Source organism: Lepisma saccharinum, chromosome 3 (genome assembly GCF_977018435.1).
Source record: "Lepisma saccharinum chromosome 3, izLepSacc3.1, whole genome shotgun sequence".
Taxonomy (NCBI): domain Eukaryota; kingdom Metazoa; phylum Arthropoda; class Insecta; order Zygentoma; family Lepismatidae; genus Lepisma; species Lepisma saccharinum.
The window spans coordinates 20,365,994-20,375,682 of NC_139231.1; the positions used below are offsets into that span (position 1 = coordinate 20,365,994).

Genomic DNA, 9,689 nt, shown 5'->3' on the forward strand with positions numbered 1-9,689 from the left:
ACAGTCACACCTGGTATATGTTTGTTAAGTACAATCTTAACACATTTGAAATTCTGCCCAGTAAATTCTTATGTCTAACCCCATTTTCTTTGCATCTATTGCAGAGGAAGGTAATGTAAGACTTGCTGCCTTGAAGTCTCAGTTTGAAGGGAAGATCTCAAGATTGGAAAAGGAAAATTCCGAAGTGCTTGAAATTAGACAGGAAAGAGACAGACTTGTTCGAGAAATAGAATCTCTAACTCAGCGTTTGAATTTGCTGCAGAGACATGTGGACAAACAACAGGTAAACTTCCACTTCATTAAAGAAGGACCACTATTTTTTTTTCTTTTGAGTGCATTTTTTTTTTTTTAATAATGTGATTATCTTCTCATGTGTTATAAGTGTGTCAGTATTTTATAATTTTTATGTAATTTTTCCAAGAACCTTTCTGAATTTCATTGCTTTCATACTCTTTTATTCTCTAATGTACTATCAGAGTGGATATCACTTTGTGTACATTCCTCATCTTGGAGTTGAGACTTGAAACAGTTTACTTTAGTACAATATAACATTTCTCCAATTCCAGTTATATTTTTGCCTAGCGGCCAAGATATTTGCTATATCTGAAGTGACCTTAGTAAGCCTGAACTGATAGCAATGTGTCAGTATTGGCTGAAACCAGTGGTTTCTGTGATGGAAAGAGTGGCTTGAATTAAACCACCAACACCACCAGATACATTGTCAGATCTTGGGTGTCTTTGGATGCAGATCTTAAATAGTTCGTAATATGTGTGTTCACAAAGAGGGACCATGAAATTTATTATTACAGTCAACGCTCGATTCAACGACCTTTAACAGTTCCCAGGAAAAGGGTCGTTATTTCGAAGGGGTCGTTATTGGAATTTGCACCAATTTTCAGCTTAAAGGGAGCTCAAACGGACACAAAGATGCCTAGGAGATGGTAACACCATTTATCCTGGTAGTTATACAACCTGTTATGCACAGGATGCGTGTTGTAAGAAGGAAAATAGAACATGAAAAAGTTTTCACAAAAGAGAATTTAAAATAATGTTACTTTGTTTCAATTGTGCACAGTCGTTGTTTTTCCAGGACATTCTTACAATTCTAGTTCATGAGAAACCCGTTTCCATTGAGACCAATGGAAAGGAAAACAATCTCTCGCTTATTGCAAGTGAAACTCAAAGAATCTTGACACCAGTCAGACTGGTGCCAGCAAAAGTCGGGAGATAATCGGGCAGAATGAATGTTGGATTTTATGCGGGTTTACTGGAGCTTTTGTCTGTTACAAGATTAACTGGTAAGATTAGATCTCTTGGGAGAAACAACACAACCTCTCTAGGTACGAGACAAAAAAAAAAAAAAATAAAGGCAGGGCTATAATTTTCGTTCTGGTTCGGCTGTGTAAAATACATCGTAAAAAAAAGTCACTTTTCTTTGCTTCACCCAACTTCATTCACCCTCCTTCCTCATTCAAGGAAGCAGTCCAAACTCCTTCCTTGACTTGCATTGTAATCCAGCGTGAAAAAGGAAACATGCAACTTGCGATCTATTTTCACCCAATGCGTATTCTAGGACACGTCATTAAACAGGGTGGCAGACGATAATCATTCGGGTTTGGAATTGAATTTCACTTTAAACTGTATATTTAGTCCCGATTAGCCCATCAGCATAAAATGAACTGAAAACAAGCTTTATGAAACTGCTGCGCATTTTCACATATCAAAATGGGAGATCGTTATTTACTCTCACGTTAATCGACAATTTATTGTTGGATTTAGGAGTATTCTCGATGTCAAACATGTAACGACCGCCATGTTAGGCAGATTTAAGTTGTATATTGGCATTTGTCTTATTCGTATACTTTCAAGTTAAGAACTTGGATTAAATTATTTATACTTAATTGTTTTTATAATTCATGTATATATTTAAGTTTTATCTTATGTTATAATATTATTCACGTATTTTTGCAACATTTATTCAGAATATATAGGCTAATAATTATCCCAAATAATTATGCAACGTTTTCATTGTTTTTCAAGCACAAGTTAAATACATCTCTTCTTAATATCGATTTTTGTTCAACAATGTACAAGAGTGAAGTAATTTGTCTTTGTTATAAACTAAATCTTTATTTAATAATTTTTATGTGCAAGGGCAAATATGATTTATTTGATAAAATCAGTTTAGTTATTTCTATATAGTTTAACATTGTAATATTATAGCAAAGTATTTCTCCCTCGTTTTCAATAAAATATCGTATTCCTATTGGCTGTTTATGTTAGGATTGGGGGAACCATGCTTCGTGTTCTTAGCGATGTAGAAACTTCCACGTTGGCATTTTTAATTGTTGCCAACCTGAACTTTAGCTTACTATCGCTAATTAACATTGAAGTGTTGTATAAATTATCAGTTTTTCTTGTGTTATTTTATGTTATGAGTTTGTATTGTAAGTTAGAACAATCTGTTATGCTGCACCTCGTGCTTGAGGTAGGCAGTTGTGGTCTTGCTATTAACTGTGAAGGCAGTGCACGGACTCTCGTGTTAAATAAATTGCTTATCACTGCCTGCGAGCGTGCATGACCCAACACATTATAACTTTTAACTTGTACGAATCAGTATGTACGTGCGCGATTCGTGATTAAATATTTTGGACATTTTAATTATAAGTATTTGGAATTTTATTTACTGTCACGTGTCGCAATTCGGTGGTTTCCTTCCTGGAGGAAGGGTGGATCGTCTTAATCCCGACCCCTGGGTGAGAACTGGTGCTCCCAACTGACCAGCGGGAGCAAGGAGCGGTGTGTTGCCAATTCGGATCTACATACCCTGGGGTTACGAGTGGTGGCACATTGCAAACACCCACCCCTCCAAACGTTTTCCCCTTGAATAATGTATTTTTAATCGGTCTCAGCGACCATTCCCTACATTGAACACTTTTTTTTTTCCCACATGAATGGTTCTGAAGAAAAGCGGGTGCAATTTAAATTTACAGATTTGCTTATCAGAAGGTGCAGAACATGAAGTTATTTTAACTCTTGTTTTCCTTTCTGAAGATCGTTATCGTCAAATCAAAACAGCTTCGCGAGATTCAAAACAATAACTTTTTCCTTCCCGCTGGATGAGTCATCGCTGTTATCGGCAAGCAAGAGCTTTGCAGATGCTAGACACAACACTGGCATCGTAAAAACAAGGAGACCGGCTGGAAGTTCGAGCAACAGGTGGCGGAAGAGAAAAGTCCCAGCATTTTAAAGATGACGCAACTGTCGAAGACTGAACTTTTAACAGCAGCCAGCGTAAAGAAGAAAGAAATGACCCTTGCTTTACGTTTTACCATGCAACAGACAATAATACGGGCAATATTTCCTATGCAGACAACAGCATTAAAAAAATAAATAAAAAAAAAATAACCTGAATTCTGCAAATATCAACATTGCCGTGCACACCACTTGCGGAGAATGAGCTCGGGAAAGGGGGGAGGGTCACTTTTTTTTACTTGTTCTATGGTTTTTGTTCGTTCTCAAGAATATATCCAGAACTGGTTGCCCCATTTTAGACGTCAAAGGAAAGGAAGAGGGGTGGTTCCTTTTCTACCATCGCCTGTAATCAGCCTGCATCAGCAAGAAAATCGTGGCTGAAACAATCTGCATCACACCTCCCCCCCTGACATTTGCTGACAGGAAAAGAGGGAGAAGTCAGTCAGCCAACGGAACACTTTTTTGGTAGATATTACGACATCGACACAATTAGGAAAACGTATGAAGTGGAAAACGGGAGTTATGATGCACGTAAGATCGAAGTAAACTTTTGTGGAAACCTGGATGACAATGCATTAAGCGGGTTGACTATCTTTAGTTCACCTATATGGTTTTGATTATCTCTAACAGTTTCGCTTTTTTATGAAGTGTTGCAGGGAACAAAGAACACGTTTTGAATGAAGTTGTCTACAAGGCCGAGAGTTGCTCATTCACGGGATCCTGCTGAACTCTAGGTCAGAGCTGGACATATGGGCCAGACTTCCAGGCACCACGCATCTGTATTTTCGAACATTCCTGCGATCTTATCTCTCAAGGTGGTGTATTTATCGATGAAAGAGCTTGACCTGCCATACACATTGGCAAAGACTGCTGCAAGTCCAGCAGTCATTTCGGGCTGCTCCCCCCCAACCCCGCGAGTTTTCAGCAGCTTTTAGGACAAGGAAACAAGTCAAGTCGATTTAAAATAACATCCAAGCACATTCGATCTTCTCTTCTCGTGCAAGCGTGGCAAAACAAGCCTGGCGCGTTGGGTAGCAGCCGTCGGGTTGGTGAGCTTGAGGGAGGGGAGGGCAGAGGTCAAGTGCTATTGGATATCACTCAAGCATGGTGTGGTGGTGTCTATTTTTAGTTGAGACCCAATTGTGAGCGGTAGAGTGCTCGTAAAGGGAATGAGTGGAGGAAAAACAACGCATTTTTTGGCCGATTTCCTTCAATTTTTCAACTTTTTTTTTCCAAATTTTTCTAATTTTTTCTAAATTTTTCACGGTTCCTGGGAAAAGGGTCGTTACTTCGAGAGGGTCGTTATACCCGAGGTCGTAGAATTGAGAGTTGACTGTATTATTATTATTTGTAGTTTCATTTTGAGACATGAAGAGACATTGCATGCAATTTTCCAGGTGGTACATCATTAGGTGCAACATCTACACAGTAACATGTTAATTTCTTTGATACCCTTTGCTTGCCATTTCATTCACTAGATTTGTTATTTTTTTATTTGTTTATTTATCACCTATAACAGACAGGGTTGTTACGTGTCTGGAAAACAGGGAAATGTCGGGGAATTTGGCTTGTCGGGGAAATAACTGTTGCAGATCATCTGGAATTTACTTGCATTTTGGAGTCTGCAAAATGAACAATCTGTTCACTTCCATTTCTGGATTTGGTTCTTGCGATTTCATTCCCAAAAAAGAATCGGTTGTTTCTTGTTTATTTCGTTCTTATGATTTTCGGTCTTGTTCAAAATGATTGTCCCTTCTAATTTCAAGCTGTTCACTTCCGGATTTGGTTCTTGCGATTTCATTCCCAAAAAGAATCGGTTGTTTCTTGTTTATTTCGTTCTTATGATTTTCGGTCTTGTTCAAAATGATTGTCCCTTCTAATTTCTGTAATGAATTTTCACTTTTATAATACTAGATGTTAGAAAGAATATCAAAGTAAAACTTGCATTACAGATATCTGATTGATAACTAAAGTACATTGACAATATGATAATTATCGGAAAGGTTGGTGAATATGAGGTATATAGTCTTATTATTTTATAGACCTTAGTCTTGTTGGCATTTCCTTTAGAATTCCTATATGCAACAAAATTTTCTCCAGATGCTGTCCGCTAGAAAATGAAAAATTGTGTATGGTTTATGAACTTTTTCTGCTGTTTTTATATTGTGGAGATCTGTTATGGTGAAATAATGTACCTCTGTTACCTTAGCCTAAAGGCTAGATGCAAGTGATTGTAGCACCCAATACATTTGATGCTGATTATAATTTTACATTTTACTCTTCGAATTTTCTCGTTCTTGCATGTGTAGAATGAAATTTGCTTAAAAAAATGTTGTAAAAGTGAATATACATAATAATTAATGTATTATATATTTAATTGAAAAACACAAGGTTCAAAAGAAAAATCATGATGATAAACATGTCTGGAAAAATTTCATTTTTGGACTGGAAAACCTGGAAATGTCAGGGGATTTCATAATCAAAATATCCCTGGCTTCAATTACAATAGGTGTACATAGAGTAATGACAATTCATAAATACCAATTATAACAATACTACAGAAGAAGAAAGAAAGAGAGGAAACATAACTGCACTAAGAATACAGTACAAATTTTGTACAGTGCATAAATCAAGTAAAAATAATATTTGCAGAAGTTCACCCAGATACATGTATACAGACATATGTACGCATATACTCATATAAACACATACACACTGAACGGAATACAGTGGAATGGCGATTTTACATATTTCAGAGGACCAAGTTGAAAAAACTTACAGGAAAGTGTAACATATGGGAGTTTAAGATTGTGATTTCAGTGAATAGATTTAATGTTTTAGTTTTCTGCGTAATTGAGAATGATATATTTATTTATTTTCTGCTGTAGGGATTAAAACCATCCAGCAGTTCAGGCCCTGTTGAAAAACTTGGCATAGAGCCACCCACAGCAAACATCAAACCTATGGCAGGGCCTTCATCAACATCTGCTAAGCAGCAACAGGTAGGGCTCCAGTAAACATTTTTTGATTAAGTGGTTGAACTTACTCATTGTCTAGATAAATTTACAGCGGAACTGAATGAAGGATGAAATGCATTGGAATGCAACATGATGTGTGAATGAAAATAAAACCTGAAAAAATTGGGAAGGGATTATGTGTCATTAAAATAAGAATTGTAGGAGGGGTTGGTAGGTTTGATTCTGTTAGGCCATAGTCTCACTATATGGTATGTGTTTGTTAGAGTTGTAAAAAAGCCGGCCTTTTTGTTAAAAAAAAAGTGAAATTTTGGCTTTTTTTTGGGGGCTTTTTACAAATTACAGCTAACTTATTTCACTTGAAGTTACTGTTATGAGTTTACAGGTTTGTAACAACATATTTTACAACTAGCTAAAAAAATTACATGATGTAGCAGTCAAGAGACAGGCATTGGCCAATCCCAATGGACACATATTGCATAGTGGTTCAGGTACAATTTTCAACCTGCAGGCCCACCACATATATTTTCGTAGATTTTTCAACTGTTTGAAAATAAATTACATTGTTCTCCAGGATGTTCCCAATATTTCTGTATCATTTTTGCTTATAGAAACATAAATGTAATGTAAATAAGAAAAGTAAAAAAAAAGTAAAGTGCTCCCCTGTGCATAGCACCACACCATGAAGGCGTATAGGGGGTGTGGGGGTAACGCCCCACACTTTCTTGATCCGGTCATGAGTGGGGGTGATGTGATCAGCATCACGCCCCTGACCACCTTTACCCCCCAGCATCACGCCCCTGACTGCCTTTACCCCCCAGGGTTTCCCCCAGGTACCCATGTTATTCGATGCTGGGTGGGTGCCGGGGGCGCTTCCATCGTTAGAAAAGTTCCCGGATTTGAACCGGCCGGGGATCGAACCCGGGACCTTTAGCATGGTAGTCAGACGCGTTACCGACTGAGCCACCGCGGCCACAAATGTAATGTAAATAGGAGGCAAAATGTACTTTTCCAAAAAAGCCATTTTTTTTTTCAACCATTTCCAACTCTAGTGTTCGTTCATCTTTTCACACCTAAAAAGCAGAAAATTCACAAGAAACCTATTTCTATTGCTTTCTGATTCAAGGAATTGTTCTCCAACCCCCTCCCTACCTTTTCCCAGCAGTCTCATAGGATCTTGTGAATTGTTGGAGGGACACCATCAAACATTGGATGAAATAAATTAGGAGTATGTGTCTCTTTGTTTTTTTACGTTGTTTTTCTGCCACATTCGGCTGATCCCAACGATGAAGATGAACAGTGAGTGATGAATAGATCAAATTGATGAAAGAACACTTATAAAGAACACCCTTTCCCAGGCCATGGCTCATTGTTTTGCCCTTCATGCAGTGAGCAGAGTATTTCCTCAGATATGAACTTAAGCTTACTAACAAACCAGCAGTGTCATTATCAATAAAAGTTAATAGTGTGGCAAAGGGAGGATAACTTGTATGGATCTGTTACATAGTCTGTGGAATCCGCTGATGTCATCAGACATTCAGGTAAAGTGTGAATGCTTGTGCATGTGTCCATTTCAATATTTCCAAGCAAATTATCTTATTGTGCTGTCTAAAATTTCAGGTATTATGAAAAGTGCTCCTAACTTTGTTTTTCAGGTTCAACCTTCAGCCACAGTCGCCCCTGCACGGCCACCATGTGCCAGCATTCGCCCAATGTCACTTCAGACAAGAATGGCAGCCGTTTTGCCAACTAGTCAGTCCAGTTCTTCAAGTCAGAGTACAACCACGTAAGTATATTAATCTTAGATGTAGAGCACTGACATACTCACTTTCCTGCAAAACTGTTTTTTGTTATTGCTCTGTTAATTTTTTGAAGCCACTGCCACCTTGCTCATTGGAACTTGCTGCACTGGTGCTTGCCGTGCTTCTGTTGTTTTTGGTGTGTCGAATGAAAATGTGGCTCTCCCGTGAATAAATAATTTCTAGCTCTAATTCTAAAACATCCATCCTGAGAGGTTTACAGGCATGAAAAGTCAGTCCTGTCTGCTAAAGTTTCGTTTTATTTGTAGAGGCGTAAAATATTATATTCCAAAGGCATACTCTTGTATTTATTTTATTTTGAAAACCTACCAAAGGCTTTCATTTTCTGGTGTATGGTCAGCATGCCAAGCCTAATTATTGCAGGCTTTCTAGACTGGAATCCACTGCTGTTTCTGTTGAGTAGGTACTCTATTGTCCTCCCCACATGCCAACTCTTAACTAACTGACGCTCAGAAGAACTATTGTCAGTTTGAACGAGGCGTGAAGATATTTCACAAATACTTATATGGAAGAACCTTTACTGTACATATTGATTCTCTTTCTGTGAAGTATATTTTTGGGGAGAAAGCTAAAATTCCTTCTACGGGTAACAGTAGACTTCAAAGATGGGCTTTGCTTTTATCTACCTATGATTTTAAGCTTCACCATTTGCACATTTTTTCAGGTGAAGATGTAAAATAGTGATTGAAAAAGAATGTTTGATATGGGGAAACAGGTTAGTCATTTGACAATCATTGCATGATACAGTCTTGAAAAAATTGCACATTAATCATCTACAGGGTGAGTCATACAAATGGTGAAAACTGTGACTAATGTTTATTTTTCCTTTTCAGGCAGGTGAACCAATGAAAAAGAGATGACACTAACGAAGGAAGAACGGATTGACATCATTCTGTTGGCTGGGAATGGTACCACCTGTCATGTAGCACGTACATTCAATGCAATCCACAGAACGCAGATAACCCATGACACCGTGGCCAAACTTATCAAGAAATTCAGAAGGACAGGTTCTGTCGCTGACAAAAGCAGGCCTGGAAGACCAAAGACAGCAGCAGATGAAAGGAGGGTAACACAGGTGCCACGGTGTCATGGGTTATCTACGTTCTGTGGGTTGCATTGAATGTACGTGCTAAATGATGAAGGGTACCACTCCCAGCCAACAGAATGATGTTCTTCCTTCGTTAGTGGCATCTCTTTTTCATTGGTTCACCTGCCTGAAAAGGAAAAATAAACATTAGTCACCTTTTTCACCATTTGTATGGAGACTTATGACTCACCCTGTAGACTTGTGGAAATTACAACAATTAGCAAGATCTATGTATTGGTGGCTACAAATTGATAATGACTTGGAGAGAGAAGTTATTAACTGTCAACAGTGTCAAACACTTCAGAACAATGATCCGAAAAATAAATATGTACCTTAGGGGCAAACAGAAAAGCCATTTCAAAGAGTTCATTTGGATTTCTTTCATTTTGCTGGTCACACATGCTTATTGTTACTTCATTCGTGCACATGGTTCATAGATCTTTGGGAAGTTAAGTCTACGTCTAGCGAGGACACAATAAAATGTTTTAAAGAATGTTTTGAAAGGTACGGATATGCTAGTGTCATTGCATGTGATAATGGACCACCATTTTC

At 37.9% G+C, this 9,689-nt stretch overlaps 1 protein-coding gene across 1 annotated transcript in view; it reads left to right on the forward strand.

Annotated features, from left to right (window-relative positions):
* Mgtor (nuclear basket protein megator) overlaps positions 1 to 9,689 on the forward strand; it is a 362,060-nt gene that overhangs the window by 226,324 nt on the left and 126,047 nt on the right. Inside the window, exons 21-23 of the mRNA XM_083118344.1 lie at positions 105 to 283; positions 6,144 to 6,257; positions 7,886 to 8,016. Of these exons, the coding sequence (XP_082974470.1) occupies positions 105 to 283; positions 6,144 to 6,257; positions 7,886 to 8,016 (424 nt within the window). The remainder of the gene's footprint in view (positions 1 to 104; positions 284 to 6,143; positions 6,258 to 7,885; positions 8,017 to 9,689) is intronic.